The 18,129-nt window shown below is 44.7% G+C and overlaps 1 protein-coding gene across 3 annotated transcripts in view; it reads right to left on the bottom strand.

Annotated features, from left to right (window-relative positions):
• The window catches only part of FAM149A (family with sequence similarity 149 member A), a 331,701-nt gene that overhangs the window by 82,837 nt on the left and 230,735 nt on the right, over positions 1-18,129 (bottom strand). For all 3 annotated transcript variants that reach the window (XM_069631543.1, XM_069631542.1, XM_069631541.1), the window contains exon 9: positions 16,884-16,987. In XM_069631543.1, coding sequence (XP_069487644.1) covers positions 16,884-16,987 — 104 coding nt within the window. The remainder of the gene's footprint in view (positions 1-16,883; positions 16,988-18,129) is intronic.

Raw genomic sequence — 18,129 nt, 5'->3', positions numbered from 1 at the left:
TTGCCACAAGAAGACATACATGATTTACCATAATCGTATTTATGGTGCTTGTATCTGCTTAGAGTCACATGATGTGCATATAGTTCAACATCTAGTGGTAATAGTGGAGCATTGTATCTTTTTTTCGAAGATCGAAAAGCGACGTCGACCTGGGTGTGTCTGTAACACTATCCCTACTGTGACGTGTAATGTACCCAAGATCCCTCGCGCGCCAAGGTCCTCCCGGTTGTTTTTGTTCTTCCATCAGGAACCCTGAAGAGAATGGGTAGGTGAACACATAAGAACAGAAGGTGTAAGATGTCTATGTTCCTTCAACTCCAGGAGGGAAGGAAGGGTTGGCGCATGTGAATCTAAGCAGATAAAAGCACCAGAAATACATTTCTGGTAAGTAATATGTCTTCTGATCCTTGTGAATCTGCTAATAATCACCTGCTGTGAATAGGCTAGTGAGCGTACCAGGAGAAGGAAGTGGGATGTTTGAAGGAACAGCAGCAAAGAAATGTCTTAACACCGCCAGACCCACCTGAGAATCAGTTTTAGAGTGTCCATCTAAGCAATAATTATATGATACGTTAAGCCATTTATAACGCGCTTGTACACAAGTGTTTCTAGGCGCCACAAGACAAGACAAGGGAGGGAAGACATAGGGAGGACAAGACAAAAGATCCTGCTAGGCCTTCTGCTATTTCGGATCATGCAAGTGCACGGAGAAGGAGAGAGGGGAGTGCAAGGGAGAGGAAAAAGGGGAATACGATCAGGACAGCATGGCTCTGAGAAAGTGCAGCCAGGACAGCGCTTCTCTAGGAAGTGCAGGATGCATGGGGCTCTAGGGGTTGCAGTTACAACCCCTAAGTGCGCAGTAGACCAGGAGGCAGTGCAAGGAGGACTGGATGTGGAGGAGCCTGGTACCCAGTGAGAATCTGAGGGAACCAAGCATCCAGTCGGGGCAGCGGATAGGTAAGTTAGCAAGGGAGCGAGAGAGAGAAGGCAGAGGAGAAAAGGAGGGCGTTGAGCTGTTTCTGCAACTTCAAGTCTGAAAGGGGCAGGGAGGCCGTTCCAGAGGGAGGCACCCGCAGAGGAGAGAGATCTGCCCCCCCTCTCTGCCTGTTGAAACGTCTGACCCTCAGAGAGTTGGAGGTAGCTGAGCGAGGGCTCTAGATGGAAGGTATTTCGGGAGAGAGAGTTGGATGTAGTCCAAGCCCCAGCCCCAGAAAGACTTGTGGACAATGCAGAGGGTCTTGAACTCGATCCTTTCAGCCACCAGGAGCCAGTGGAGAGATTTCAGGGATGGAGGCATACAGTCCCTGGGCTTGAGGCCAAGGATAAGTCTCGCAGTCTTGTTCTGGATTAGTTGCAGGGGGCAAAGAGTAGAGGTATGCAGATTGAGAAAGAAGCTGTTGTGGTAGTTCAGCCTGCAGAGAATCAGGGCTTTCGAGACAGTGAGCTTCTGGGGGGAAGTGAGGAAAGGTAGAATACTTCTGAGGAGGCACAGCTGGAAGTGGGCCTTATTAGCAAACTTCCTGATCTGAGGAGAGAAAGAGAGGGTGGAGTCGAAGATGACGCCAAGGTTTTTTGCCTCACAGGAAGGCGAGGGTAGCGGGACCAAGGATGGCAGCCAGACTGAGAGAGGGAAAGCGGGAGCAGGGGTCCCAATGAGAAGGATCTCTATCTTACTGGCATTAAGGCAAAGATCGTTAAAGGCGCACCAATCCTGAATTGCGGATAGACAGTCAGGAGTGAGCCAGGGAAGAGAGGAGGCTGAGTGGAAACCTGAAAGAGAGCTGAGTGTCATCTGCATAACACTGAAAGTTAGAAGAGAAGGTGAAGATCAGGTGGGCCAAAAGGGGCCAGATAGACATTGAAGAACACCTTTAATGTTGAGTAAAGGTGTGAACAGAACTCCAGGGAGCCATGTTGCAAATAGCATTTAGAGAAATATTTGCAATGAAATCTATAGTAGCCCCTGTGCGTCGAGTAGAATGTGCTCTCGGTGTAAAAGGTAAGGCTCTCTTTGACAGAGAGTAACACATTTGGATACATTTAAAGATCCATTTAGAGATTGCCGACTTAGAGACATGATCCCCTTCTCTAGCAGTGGCAATGGAGACAAAGAATTGATCTGTCTTCCGAAGTGGTTTTGTCTTATTGAGGTAATACATCACTGCTTTCCGAACATCTAGTCTATGGAGGCTTCTTTCAGCTGAATGAGTAGGATTTTGAAAGAAAGATGGACATTCATTGGACTGGTTTACATGGAACTTGGAGAGGAATTTAGGTGCAAAGCATGGATGTGTGTGCAAAACCATTTTGTCCTTATGAATAGTAACACATGGGTCTTTAACTGACAGCGGCTGCAGTTCACTTACTCTCCTAATGGAAATAATAGCCACCAGAAAAGTAGTTTTATAGGTGAGAGCCTTAATGCTAGTTTTGTGCATTGGTTCAAAAGGGGGGCCCATATGTTTTGTAAGGACGACATTCAAGTCCCATACAGGAGTTTGATTAGAAATAGGTGGGTGAAGTCTTTTCACCCTGTGGGATATTTTGACCCACTCAGCTATGCTTCGTTACATCACTTTGCTGCATTGGTGCAAGAAACAGCACAAAATGGCCGTGTTGACACCTGTGCGTGCCAACATCTCGAAACTGCTTTGGTCACAACCTTTAAAGTGCTGTTTGGCGCTAAATTCATCAATTCCTAGTGAACCACTATGATCAAAAAGGCCCTGGAGTGCTCAGGATCATTCTTGAGTCTCAGAGGAATGGGCCTCATTTAAATAACAGCCCCTATCAAAAGGATCTTTGGAAAAGCAAACCAGGCATTGTGTTTTCATTTTCCATGGGAAATGCGGCTATTTTCTTTGTAACAGGTATCAAGAATCAGCTGTCCAGAGAAAGACTCTAAAACAGATACATGATACATGTATTCATGCTGCAAACAACTCCAGCACTCATGGAAAGAAATAGAGCGGCCCAAAGTGTGTATTTGCTGCAGATGAAAACCAAATTTTAAGAAATAAGTTAAATGTGCTTTTTCCTGAATGAAGAGCAAACTCGCCTATTTAAAAGTACATTGTAGTATAAAGGCATGCTCATTTAGAAATGTAAAAATATTTCTTACTGGTAAAAGTACTCTTATAAACTGTTTTGATTCCTAGGTTTCAGGCAAGATTTAAAATGAGAAAATAAAAGCTAAACCCAGGATAAGTTGGTAAACTATATATAAGAAAAAACCTGCTCTGCCAGTGCTGGCCCTGAGAAAGGGTGACACCTCAAACTGCTGGCACATGAAAGGCTAATTGCTAGCTTGGAGGCTTTGAATACCCAGGACAATGGGACTTCCCAGTCGGCATCAGACATTCCTCTTTGCCCCAGGCTGAGACAATAGCAGGCTAAGACTCTCACCGACAAGTGGGGGTGCAGGAAACGTCAGTCAAGGGAGAGGCCCCTCATTCTGCTTCAAAGGGATTGACATTTGCTTACACTTGGAAACAAAAAAAACGGATAAGTGACATTTGGTGTTTAAAAAGCCTATTTTGCAACTGAACTTTACAGACATTTAACTTTGCCACAAGAATGAGGAAAAATCTGAAAGTTGGTAGTTTGAAATCTAATTTTATGCTATTAATTTAAAGACTTGGTAGAGCTCACTACTGCATAAGGAACAGAAGTTATAAACAATGACCGATTGCGCGGAAAGTATTAGTGTTGCAAACATAACATTGTGTACAGGGGTAATTGCACATCTATGTACAAAATTGGGAAATGTTAGGCCAAATCTTTCATGGTTAAAATTGTCAAAATGTAGCAGAAAGTCAAAACCAGGTCCCACAGGGACTTGGATTGAAATGTGACCCACAAAGTATGTAACCTGTGTGTTTGATTTTCTCAGAGGTTCTAAATGCATAAATATGTATTTGTGGGAAAGTTAGATTTTGGTTCCAGTGGCTAGGGGAGGTTTCTGGACATTGTAAAAGTAACCCCATAAACATGACATCCTTTTCTGTCATCCAATTAGCAAAACGCAAGGCGGAAACTGTGCTCCTGCCCAATCCTTGCTTTAGGGGTGTGGGTAGTAAGCCTGAACCTGCCATATAATTTAGTGATGTCATTTGGCATGATAACTAAGGGAACCTGACACACACAGAAAGGACGGATTCATGACTTTCTTCCTAATTTTTTGCGTGGCGTCTTGTTCCTGATTTCTTCATCTTGATCCTGATTCCTGACTTTCCTTAAAAAAGCAAAGGCCTAGGCAGAGTCAAGCAGAGTCTTTGGAGCTGCTGGTGCCTGGTGTCTGGAGCAGTAACTTTTCCCTGTCTACCCTGAAGTGGGCGTACTCTGCTCAAAACCCGACTCGCGCCGTGGAGCGGCCGCGGAGTCAAGCAGAGTCTTTGGAGTCTCTGGAGACTCAGAGCTCGGAGCACGGAATTCTAAGCATCTATCATGGCCACCTCTCGTGTGCGTAACAAACTGCACGGCTTTTTTCAACTGCCACTTGCTCCCGCTCAGTTAAAGACGCGTGCCCAAGTGTGTCGAGATCTAGCATTGGGAGAAGATGCACAGGGCCTGAGTATGATGGAGACTGAAACTGAAATTGAGGAAACTGCAAGGAGTGTACCTCAAGCGGTCAAGGCAAAGTCACTCTGCCAGTGTTGTCAGTGTTCATTGCCCCGACCACCATCTCTGCAGTAAGTTAATTTCCACATTGAGTGCTCCTCCTTGTGGACGATCGAGGCCACTTAAATGCACTGGCGTGACCTTGTCCCTACATGCTAACGCTAATGAGTTAATTTGTTCAAAAACAAACATTGTTGCTGAAGTGGCGCCCCTTCCCATGTCCGCCACCTCTACTGTATTTGACCTGGTGCCTGTTTGCTTACCCACAACGTTCACAAACTCTTCTAATGCTGTGTGTGCTAAAACAGCCTTGTCACATCCACCTATGAGCCAGTACAAAGGTGACAAGACTTTTGAATCTACAATCTCAACGGAAAGTACCTCTCGCGTTCCCATGCTGCGCTTCCTTGCCTGGCGTGCTGGTAGATTGGCAGCTGGTGTGGGTACTGCAGTCTCAGGGCTTCTGAGGGGCGGGGCGGGGCGGCAGATGCTGGCTGTCCTACCCTCGAGTGTGGGTCCTGTGGCTCATCATCTCCGACGGTGCAGAGTTCTGCGGGTGCGGCAGCACGGGTTTCCTCGGGCGGCTCACTGAGGGCTCTTCATGTTCAACATGGAGCTGAGGAAATTGACGACGTTTTACACGCTCCCCTGCCTGACGCCATTGAAATCCCCATATTCCCTGAAAACAATATGCAGACCCCTGCAGGCTTGTCTGAGCTCTCCATTAGCTCACCTCACAAACCAAATCGTGACAGAAGAAATTCACTTAATATAGTGAACAAGATCCTACAGGACCTCTCGCACTTAAATACAACAAGCAAAACGAACAAACGTAACTAAGAGCGTTGTGACACTGGAAAGTCAACTAATGTAAATCGACCAAAAACTTCTAAAGACGTAAATCACGAAAGTCCATCTAAAACCAGTTGGACAGGGGGTCCTAATAAACGAAGAAGAGTTGATTCAAGCTCTTCATCCCATGTGATATGCTCACAACGACGTTCAAGGAAATCTTTATTACATCATAAAGGCTCTGTCGCTACAAAAGTCCAGGCAATCAGGTCCAGTGATAACTCTTCCAGTTCAACATCTACTTCAACTGAATCATCAATCATGGAGCGTGACTACCCAAAAATACGAAAAACTATGTATAGGGCTCGCTCAATGCAAACTGAACGAACAGACGACATAACTAAAAAGTTTCTACAAGATGTGCAACCAGTCCTGATGTCCACCTTGGCAATAACTATATCGCCATTTACTAAACTATATGAGTAGATAAATGACAATATTAAAGACTTGTCAACACTGGTAGCACTGATGTGGTAAATCTTGAATTGATTCCTCAATGGCTCGTGATATCTCGATAACCTTTTCCAAGGGTGGGTCCTTCTCTATCCATAGTCTTCCCTGACTCTGGAGTCACTTGTCCGCATCATGACTTGATCGCGGATATATTCATCGATGGAACCTGTAAACTTGCAGGTGGCTATCCAGGTATGAAGAGCCGTTACATATGAATCAATGCTCTCGCCAGTTCCTTGTGCTATAGAGAAAAAAATGATACCTCTCCAGTACCACGTTGGCCCTTTTTCCAAAACGCGCCTCCAACTTGCCAAGGGCAGTCTCATAAGCAAGTACCACTTCCCGATCAGCATCACCCCCTTCTCCACCCTCAGGGCGGGGTGCATGTACATTTGGACCAGGGAGATGCCTGAATACAGGCAATTTAACAGTGCAGCTTCCTTATCATTGTCCGTGAGCTTTGCTCCACCAGCAGCCCTGAGATACACTTTGAAGGTATCAACCCACAAATCCCATACAATAGCTGGTTCACCGGGATTGGGCAGAAAGGCAGGGGGGACGTGCATTGCTGTGTTGCATGTTGGCTGACACACTACACGCTGGACTGGCTTAGGTCCCAAAGAGTCATCTGCTCCCACAATGCTAAAATGTTCACAATTGACGTGACGAGCTCAACCAACAAAGTCACTGCAGTTGGCACTGGAAATCTCTCCTTTGACCAAGTAAAGGTTAACAGTCTCGAGGGGGCACTGAGACGATCTGCATGGACAGAGAAAGAGAAACGCCCCTGCAGGGACCTCGATGGTAGGAGGATGAAGCAATTGCAATTGGCTGCTCCCCAGCCCCTCAAACTCCTCCCCTTTTCTGTTCAGAGCGACTATGGAAAGAAAACAGTCTGCTATAGTCACGGCGGGGAAGAAAGGAGCAGGCGAGAGAGCTCCCCTCTCTCACTTGATGCGCACTCGGTGCAACGCTAAAGCTGCCGGCACTGCGCTCGACCCAGACCAGGGAGCGCAGGCCTCTCAGAATGCCGGTATGGGGATGCCGGCAATGCCGAAGAAAATGCTCACTGGAGAAACTGTTGCCAGTCGGTGCCGCACTTGACCCGGCCGGGGAGCGCAGGCCTCTCGGCACGCCAGAGTGGATGCCTGCAAACGCTGGAGAAACGCTTCCGCTGGACAAACTGGGTCGGCCACTGACACTCCGCTCACCCCCAGCCAGGAAGAGGATCAGCACAACGCCAACTGCATTGGCAGGGGGGGCACCTCACACGGCAGGGACCTTGTGCCGCCCTTAATCCGCCGACACTTCACCCCTCCAGTCAACGGGAGGTCGGCACAACGCTGACAAAACTGGCAGGGAGGGCACCTCACTCCGCGTATGTTCACCACTCCCCAGCCAGCCAGGAGTCTACACAACGCAGGAAGGCAGGCAGGACTGCAACCGCTGGGTCTTCTGACTTACAAGGCACGTGGGTCGGCAGGTTGGTTACACTCGTCGCCAGTGTAATAAGGAAGGCACAAGCTGGTGGTAGAAGTGACTTCTTTATTGTAACCAACCTGAGCCCTGCAGGATTCTGCCTTCACCTCTCCATGGCTTCTCCAACCGTCAACTCATTGAATACAGAACGTTAAAAATGTAAGAAAACAACCAATGAAGCAAGTGTGGAATTCCACAGAAGTAGAATTCCACACTAGTACAATGCATATATTACAACACAGTTCTAGACTATATATTTGTGTCAAACAACTTACACAGCTGAGTTGTCAGCATGAATGTCTTAGAAGGCCATCAGAGTGATCACAAGATGCTATAAATGATCATGCAAGTGGGAACAACAACAAAGAATACCTCTTGGCACTGGAACATCAACGTTGAATCGAACAGAGTGAGACTGCACCTCTCTGACATTGAAACAAAATCCATTGTAAGCCAGTTTCGTGTACAACACACTGAAATTGAATATGGACCTCTGGTAACACAGTACACTGAGAAAAAGCAAGGCTTGAAACACCACAAATTTTCTTCAAAACGCATTTTTGACCCCGAAATAAGTAAACGCAAAAGACTAATGCGTCAAGACTTAAGGAAGCTTCACACAGAAGATCTTGCTGAACTTAAAATAAAAAAAACCTAGTGAAACAAAGGTACAAAAATTGGATAATTTTGCATCGTCGGATCATGCTCCAAAACGACTCAGAACTTATGATGGCGAAATTAAAGAATAAAAACTCTCGTGACTTTTGGAATCTGATTAATAACGAAAGTGGAACACAAGCCTTGTTACAGTACAATACAGTTTCTGAGTCCGATTGGGTCAAACATTATAGTGTGCTGCACAGCAAAAAAGGTGGCTTCCCAGAACCTGACTTGCCTGCCTTAACACATTGGAATCTCGAATTTAGAAAGTGACATTATGGATATTCTAAAAAATGTGAGGGCCTCACAGGCTCCAGGACCTGACGGCCTCCCAAATTACACTCTTAAACAGAGTCCTGAAGATTGGGCCAAAATATGCTCTATTCTATTCGACAGGATCAATTCCAAACGCGAGTCACCGACGTGATGGAAAAGTGCCATCATAGTGCCCATATTTAAAAAAGGAAATAGGGCAAATTCTCATGACTATAGACCAATAGCACTTTTGGACGTCCTAGGGAAGGTGTACGCAACGATGCTTAAAAAAAACTACTCAACTGGATCTCTTAGTCCAAACACATAGATCTAACACAAACTGGATTTGTGAAGGGAGTAGGATGCGGGTTGAACTTACTTATCCTAAACCTCCTGAAAATGGAGGCCATAAGAACACAAGACAAAGTCTACATGGCACTGATCGACTTCTCTCATGCTTTTGATAGAATAGAAAGAGAAATCCTATGGACGAAAATGAAGAGCTGGAATTGTCCAACTGATTTGTTGGCGGCCATTAAAGATCTACACACCGGGACAAATGTGAGGATTCGATTAGACCAATCAGGCACACTGTCTATCGCGATTCCAACATTGTGCGGTGTCAAACAGGGGTGTCCGTTGTCATCAATTATCTTCAACATGTTTATATTGGATATTGGTGCCACCATTGAAGAAGTCTGCTCATTTCCACCCAAAATACATGGCAGCCATGTGAGCTGGTTGCTATACGCTGACGACTTGCTGCTTTTAGACGTCACTCCCATCGGCCTCCAATGAAAATTAGGTGCTGTAGAAAAATATGCCAAGACTAACAACCTTTGTTTCAACAAGAACAAATGCGAGATCCTGATTTTGCAGAACTTGAGAACAAAAACGAAAGTGAGAAAATTCAAATGACGTTTGGGACTAGAAGCCTTGAACATCGTAACTAACACCAGATATATGGGGATGCAGATCAGTGCTTACATTGATGATAGCCCGTGGGCGGAGAAAGCGAGAAACAAATGCAAACAGCTTGCATGTCAAGCCATTATTATCAACAACAAATATGGAAAATTCTCACTAAAACCAGTGATACATTTCTACAATCAAAAAGCAACTCCGGCGTTAATATATTGGGCAGAACGCGCACTGGGGTGTTCGCATGATCTTTGGTCTACCCTGGAAAACATATTTTGGACCAAAGTCCTGAAAATTCCTAAAGCGACAGCCACAGTCTGTATACGTTACGAGCTGGGTCTTCTTTCCCTTAATGCACCAATTTGTTGGAACACTCTTGCCTTATATCGTAAAACAACAATGCAAGATGCCGCCCCTCAGTTCTCAATTCTACATCAACCAAAAAATTGTAATCCAGAATCTCTCCTATCTCAATGGTCGAAACGATGTGACAGCTTACTAAACGATCTCAACACGGATGTTCTAACGCTACAGTGTAACCCAGACTCAGTAAAAAAAAAAAAAAATGGAGGCTCAACTGGATCACAACACAATATCAGAGATTGAGCCAAACTTTGATGAAAGACGCTCCATTTGAAGCCAGAAGGTTCAATGAACGTTCACACTTTGTTGAACGCTTTCCGAATTCCTACCATAGACACATATTCTTGTGTCTTTGTCTGAATGCATTTAAAACCAGAGAAAGATTAAATGCCTGGACCAAAAATCTAAAACAAGGCTTAAAGTGTAGATTTTGTTCGCAAAATGAGGAAACTTTGAAACATCTGGTTTTGTTTTGTGTTGCCATCCAAGCATTTGGAACAAAACGTCTGTCGACATTTTTTGGAAGTCAACAAACACTGGGCAGCGAAGACCGGTGGCAACTGATGTTTTACGGACAAAAACATAACATTTACTTATGCCCTTGTGTTCTTCCTAGAGGACTTGAAAGAACTTTTGTCCAATACATCTAGTGGTTTTGAATGACTGTCCATTTGCTAAGAAGTTGTATACTTTCATATAACCATTTGAGTGGTGGGTCTATAGTTCTTGGTAGGTACTCTGATGTTTTGGACTTATGACAAAGTACATAAATGTAATGATGACATGCTTCTTTTATTAAAGGTTTATTGAAACCAATAAAACAAAAAAAAGCCAAGGCCTATGCATTGCTGACTCCATTTTCAGCTAGGTCATATTCTAAAAAAAAAGAAATTCCAAAAACCGAAGGGAAGCATCTTGATCCAGTTTGGCTTACTACTACTGGATGCATGCCTGCAAACTTGCCATCCCACTGATCTCCAATCTCCAGTAAACCAGAAGGGCCAGTCCAGTGCCGTCCAGGTGACCAGAACCACCCAGCTGACCCTATCTGGCCAGATGTGCTCTGCTGTCCTTGGTTAGACCCGATCCGTGTGATGACCAGAACCCTTGACGGTCCAAAATCCTAAATTGAAGTGGACTGCAAGTATTAATAGGAAGCATAGAAAATCATAGCATACCTGTTTTGTTCCATCCCAATCTCTAAAGCATCCTGTCCTTACCTTAAGAACTTGTAACAATGTTAGAATCCTTATTGCCACCCTGCCTTTGATTCCTTTTGCTAGTGATAACTTCTTTAAATATTTTTGTCTTGTGAAATCCTAAACCCTTAATCCTCCTTCGGGTAATTGGACTGAGTACGCCAAGGCGGGCGCGGAGGTGCTAGGGTTGGTTCCGATGATCAACTCTAGAGCTTACTGTGTTTCAATCTGGTAACCTAGCCTGAATGCCCTAGTGTAGAGCATAACTATCCTTGTAAAAGTTGATTTCTGTTTTTCTTTTTCGCAACTTTATTTTTCAAAAACGCCTCTCATTCAACATTGCATAACTCACTCAATTAAATAGTTAGAAAATTCATTTCAGCTCTGGATTATACCTAAGACCTATAGCTACATCCCAACCTAAATACTGCACTCTAAATCAGTGTATTTCACCTGTTTTTCTTAATAATTATTTGGTTAATTTTAGGCGGGAATCCACATTTCCACAAAGTTTTACACGTGTGATTTTCATTATAAATGATTTACAAACTTCCATTCGGATTTAAAGTGTTTACTCTTGCTTAAACTGTAGCTCATTATTGTTAGCATCTTTTCAATGTTGCTCCCATAGAAAATTGTACTGCTTTAAGGATTTTTGCACACATTCATCGTTTTACACAGTCAGTTTCGAATGTCATTTTAAAAATTGTAATATTTCAAACCCGTTTTTGTTTGGGGAGGGAAGGTTGTATTCAAATTCTGTTTACTGTGCTTTATTCCTGATTACCTGCTGCTTCTTCATATCTATTCAGAATTGATTATTTGTGGGTTGAGAAATATTGCAGGGGGAAATCCTAACTTAAGTGATATCCTTCCAAACAAGCCCAAAGTATTCTTTTCTCTGATGTTTTGTATTTTGGGTTGGGGAAAGTGAATTTAAGTACCTTACATACCTTTTTATTTGTTATTGTCACCACATTGGTGATTGCTGATCCCTATTTAAAAGTATATGTTTCATTTGAATTTTAAATAAATAAATAAATATTACCTTTACCAACCAGCTTGATTCCTGGTCCATTGTGACCTGGGGTATTGTGAGAAGGGGTGTAATATGAGTAGTATATCACTCACAATATTGAACCTATAGACACAATAAAATAAGCATTTCAGCTGTGTGCTGCATACTAGGCTGACCAGGGTGTATCGCCTGTTTGAAATACTTAACAACCCCTTACATCAAAGCCCTGATTACAGGGACATTCCACCCGGAAACCTTGCTTTGAGAGGTGGTGTAAGCAGAGAGGGCAGCAAGGTGAACTTTCAGTGAGTTAAAAACTTGTCCTGAGTCTAGGAGATGAGTTAGATAAAGGGCTATGTGTGTGGGTGAACAATCCATTGGGTTGATGTTACAAGTACCACACCAAATGACAACACTTCTCCATGTGCTGGAATAACAGCGTCTGGTATTTGGTTTGCGTGCCTCCTTAAGAATGTCCATACATCTTTGAGGCAGTTGGAGATGCCTAAACTCCATGAATTCAGGAGCTAGGCTGCTAAATTGAGAGTTTGAGGGCATGGGTACAGTGTGGTCCCCTGATCCAAGGACAGCATGTTGTATGGGCAAGGCTGTTTCATTAGAGCGCAAAGTGACATTCTCATGAGATGTAAGAACCATGGTTGATGAGCCCACATTGGTGCTATCAGGATTAGTGTCTTGTTCCTGGTGCATCTTGTGAATTCTCCGGTTGAGGAGAGGAGTTGGGGGAAAAGCCTAAGCAAATTTCCCTGACCATTTCATCGAGAGACAGTTCCCCTTGGAGACCTTTTGGGGATACCTGGAGGTGTAGTCTGAGCATTGTGCATTCTCCAGTCTTGCAAAGAGGTCAATATCTGGATGCCCTCATTCTGCAGGACGTTGTGCAAAATGTGTTCGTGTAAGCGCAACGTGTGTTCTACGGGTAGATGAACGTCTCTGCTGAGCTTGTCTGCAAGAAGATTGTGTTCCCTCGAATGTGTTGACACAGTAGGAACATCTTTTGTTTGAGTGCCCACTTCCAAATGCTCTGTGCAGCTTGGACATGCCTTGGGAGTGATTTCCCCCCTTCTTGTTTATGTAGAACATGGCCGTGATGCTGTCTGTTAAGACTAGAACAGTCTTCCCTTGCAGTTGTTGTTGAAAACCTTTCAGGGCTTTTAACACTGATAGTAGCTCTAATAGGTTGATGTGTTTGTTCGGTACTGACTGTGACCACATGCCGTGTGCTGTCTGGTGGAGAAGGTGAGCTCTCCACCCTGACAGAGATGCGTCTGTGGTGATAGTGGACTCTACTGTGGGGGTGGTGAATGATTTCCCTTTGAGAAGGTTTTCCTTTGTCCACTACTGCAGTGATAGAACGAGGGCTTTTGAGACAACCACTAGATCGCCCCATTGGCTGCATGCTTGACACCATTGGCTTGAGAGCCACTCTTGCATAGGACACATGCGCGGATGGGTATGTGGTACCAGAAAATTGCAGGAAGCATCATTCCTAATAGCTGCATGGCCCTTCGTACGGTTATCTGATAACCAGCTACATATTGAGGAATCTGGAACAACATGTTTTGGACCCTCTCGTTGGAGGGGAAAACAAGGCCGTCTTCTGTTCGAATTAGGGCTCCCATTAATTGTTTTACTTGGCTGGGCACAAGGCTTGACTTCTTTTCATTGATAGAGAACCCCAGTTGGAAGAGTAGGTGTAGAGTCTTTTGGACATTCTCTGGACATGCCTGAAGTGTGTCTACTGTTATGAGCCAGTCGTCTAGATAAGGGTACACCGGAAAGGACTGTCTGCGTAAGTGGGCTGCTGCCACTGCCAGACCTTGGTAAAAACCCTTGTGACTGAGGCAATGCCAAAGGGTAGTACTTTGAACTGAAGGTGAGTGTCCCCTATCTTGAATCATGTGTACTTTCTGTGAGCTGGCAACATTGAAATATGAAAGTATGCATCTTTCATATCGAAGGTGGTCATGTAATCCCCATGCTTCAGCAGTGAATTACTTCCTGCAGAGTTGTCATCCTGAACCCCTGAGGCCAGACATACTTATTTGCAGGATGCAGATCTAATACAAGGCGCATAGTTAGATCCTTTTTGGGGACAAGGAAGTATATTGAATAGATACCCTTGTTTACCTCACGATCTGGGACTAATTTGATTTCTCCTTTTTGCAACAGGGACTCCACTTCTGCTTGAAATATAAGGAGATGGTCTGGAGACATTCTTCTGGTCTTTGGTGGGTGTTACTGAGGTGTCTGGAGAAACCGCTACAATAACCCTTGCCCACTGTATTAAGCACCAACTTGTCTGAAGTAATCCCCTCCCATGCGTGGGTGAAGAATGTTATCCGAACTCCTACTGGAGATGCATGTGAGAGGACCGGGACAGGAGAGTCATTTGATGGCAGGGGTGCAGGTGCCTCTGGCAGCTCCATCCCTACCCCTTCCTTTGCCACGCCTAAACCCCTGTTGTTGAGGAGCTCAATCAGCGCTGGATGATCCTTGATTAGAGTACCAGGATGAACCTCCTGGGCCATAGGAGAACTGTGCAGGTCTGGAGAAAGATTGCCCTGCGTCTCAGTTTTAAAACCTTAGTTCTTCAACCAAACGTGGTGCTTTAAAACAGTTCTTTCCGCTAACACCCTGCCAGCTGTCTCTGCAGCGCCCAGAGTGTTCTCCAAAATATTCTGGGTGACTTGCCGTCTTTCTTGTACAATGGCCAGCAGCTGTTATTTGGCTGGTTCAGGAACACTCTGCAGTCTGTCCTGCACCAGACCCAATTGGACATCACTAAAGCTGGTAAGCAAGGTGGTGTTATTGCCAATGCTTGGCAATGCAGGTACTATAGGCTGCAGAAGACGTAATCCATTTGGCTAAGTCATATCATTTTTTACAGTGCTTGTCAGGAGGACCCTTAGCCAAAGACAAAGGAATGCCTGCATGTTTCCTGGTTGTGTGTAACCACCAGTGAATCTGGAACAGAGTGCCCTCAAATATAGAGGGCATCCGAGGGAATGGGTCTGAACATTTTCGCAATGCGTGGGTTAACTTGCCGTGTAAGAGAAGGAGTGAGTAAAGAGGGGCAATACACTTCTTTATAGAATTGACTGACTGACAGGCTTTTTCTCTTTGAGGTTATCCCCCACAAAGTCAGAGTCAGGCACTGTCTGTTGTCTGAGTATTTTGAAATGATCTGCTGCCTTTTTTTAAAAGTTATTAAAGAGCAGCTGGTCCTCAATAGGAGTATCTCTGGGCTGTGCGACAGGTGTGGCTTCTAGCCATGTGTCTGGGTCATGAGAGGCAGGATCCTGGGAGCCATCTCCCTGGTCTGGGACATGATATAATTCTTCATCCTGATCATACTGATCATCTTGAAATATATCCCCTGATGGGTCAGCTATCTTAGGTATAGGAGAGGTAGTGCAGAAAACTGGGAACTGAAGACTAGAAGACTTGTAGGGTCTAGTGTTCTCATCTAAGGAATGAGTTCTCTAATGAGTACTCTTATCAAACCTGTCTGAGAAATCAATAAACACAGACACCTTACATTCCATACAGATACATTCCTCAAACCTTGCCCCAGTCCAGGACCCTCTAGTCGGAATTTCAGGGAGTGGGAAATCTAATTCCTCTAGAACCGGACCTTTCGGACCCTGTAAGGACTGAAACAGTGGGGAAGACGTCTGGACATTTCCCTGAGGTAAAACTGGGGGGGCATGGGGGCTAGAACCATGTGAGTCTGTCTGTTTAAGGGTCTTGGCCAACTTTTTCCTTAATTTAGGGTGGTTTTACCTGAAGATGCGCATTTGACGTGTCTTTCGACGTGTCTGAAACAGGCGTTGAAGCACTAAACGCAGAGGTGGAGGTGCAGAGGGTCGAGAACCGGACATTTCACCAGGTTTAAAAAAAGATTCTGACGGGTCTGCGGTTGCAGTCGGCTTCTTCAACTGTACCATCAAGGGATACCGGGGGGTTGTGTACTTAGCCTTGGTGGTGTGGGCGTGTGTGCCCCTGTTGCCAGTGAGTGGTCTCCCCATAGCAGTACATTTGGCATGCCTATTTGTGATGGGGACGGCCACGCGGGTGTCAGAAGACTCTGCAACAATGTCTTCGGCTTCCGAACAGGAGTCGTGGCTGATGGAGGGTTCCTCGTCCGATGCGAGAGCATTAGTGGGGGAATTGTATTCGGCCTGCATGGCGTAGGTAATGTATTGCATGCTTTTCTTTAAGTGTCGTAGGCTTAAAGAGTCGACAGGCCTTGCAATGCCGCTCTTTGTGGTCACGAGGCAAACAGCTTGCTTCAAGGCAACTTCATATTAATGGAAGGGCAACATTTAAATGGAGTTCTCTCCATCATTAAGTAGAAAATAGCAGCCAGAGAAGGGAAAGAAGAGGCAAGAGCAGGAAAAGGCATTCTCTAATGGTGGAATGTCGTGAAGAAAAGTCCCCACTCTCCCTACTGAGAAACGCTGAAGCCTAGTGGTGAAGGCCGCCGCCAGCCTTTGAGAATTCAGTTGCAGAAATCTTCAGACAAGAACCAGGAAGCAGCCGTCGAGTTTAATTGTCAAAAGTGTGCGTCAAAGATGCATTAATCCTACTGACCAGTATGGCAGAAAGAAATCAATCTGCGGGACCTTGTCGCGCAAGGGATCATGCGTACACTACACGTCACAGTAGGGAAAGTGTTACAGACATGCCCAGGCTGATGTCCAAGCTTTCGAGCTTCGGAAAAAAGTTGCAATACTCCACGATTACCATAGGCTGTCAGACTATATGCACAACATGCGATTCTAATCAGATTTACAAGCATCAGAAATGAAATTAGAGGAATTAAACCTCAAAATATAGGATGGCGCTTATAAGGGAAGTTAAGAAATTGAACATCAAAAAGTAACTCACAATTTTGTATTTGCAGGTCAGGTGCTGGACCATACATTTTGGTTAAATATGGGTGTAATTGTGAATAATGATGCAACATATAGTCAAATCAATATCAATTGGAATTCCTGTGAGAACTATTGTTGATTATACATTGTTACAGCACTTACAGTGTTTTGTCAATCAGCCCTGCATGCCGGTGTTGAAGTGGCTTTGCCTGAATTGTCATTACCCCATTCAAATCGCTGTAGATATGACTTGACATACGGTGAAACTGTAAAATGAAGAACAATGGTTATCCATTTTCCTGAAAACTTAGAATAAAATAAAATGCAGTTATGAAATGTGAGTTTGCATTCACCTTCATTGACCCTCAACAAAATACGGATTTGTTAAACACTGAATGGCGCCTGGAACGTGGGCTCTTACAATCAGGACCCATCGATTGGCGAGGACGGAGTGTACAGACTGAGATCGGAGTATCGGGGGCCCCTGCACATGTTGAGACGTGACTCAATTTCACAATTTAATTCGAAGAAAAGTAAATATGAGTTTTTGAAATGTACTACTTGACACCAATTATGTCACTGGATGTATCTATCAGTATTTTTTAAATTACAATTTCTGTTGAAAAATGTGATTCTAAAGCAATTAAACGTTAGCATCCCTCCATAAAGCCATGTTCCATTATACATTACTTTGGATTTTCTAATGTTATATATGCTTTTCTTCGAAGGTCACTGGCTCTAGCAACTGACTCACATATACCAATTACCAGCAACAAGAATCCGTATCCAGTGAGAAGACGCACAATGTGATTTATCAGATCTTGAACATGCCGGGACACTGCGTATATTTTCAAAGATATGATAGGTTATTTATTTATAACGGCCTTCTAAGCGCGGACCCAGGAATCAGACCTGTGTTGCTCCTTGTCGTCTTGCTTCCAAGGCGAACGCGTTGCAGCTGAGCTATCCTCCCGAGACAATAAGGTCCGTTATTAGCACAAGGTGGAGGCTGGGCACTCAATCGGGTTACTTAAATTGTGGTCACAGCTATTTGTAAATGGGAGAATTCTTGGAAGCCCAGTTGGCTGCTCAGCTTCTCTTCTCCACCATGCTGACTCTAGCCTTTATCCTCCTTACCCAATCTTCCCTATTCACCCGGGCCCAGGCCACTCGGAGTGCACTTACCTTTGGATAATCTGCCAATCTCCCTGTAAGGTCTCCCAGCATCAAGGAAAAGGAGGATGTCCAAGATGGCAATTTTTGTTGTAGTGTTTTGTTTGTTAGTAAACAGGGGTCACATGCCCGGTGCGGCCCAGTTTTGCTCACATAAAATGCCATGATGATTATTTGGTGGGAAATAGGCCACTGTCACACGTACTGTAGGCCAACCTTGTCATTATGACTTAAT

This window comes from Ambystoma mexicanum, chromosome 6q, assembly GCF_040938575.1.
Source record: "Ambystoma mexicanum isolate Mex_15411 chromosome 6q, UKY_AmexF1_1, whole genome shotgun sequence".
Classification (NCBI taxonomy): domain Eukaryota; kingdom Metazoa; phylum Chordata; class Amphibia; order Caudata; family Ambystomatidae; genus Ambystoma; species Ambystoma mexicanum.
This window is presented reverse-complemented; position numbering and strand designations above follow the sequence as displayed.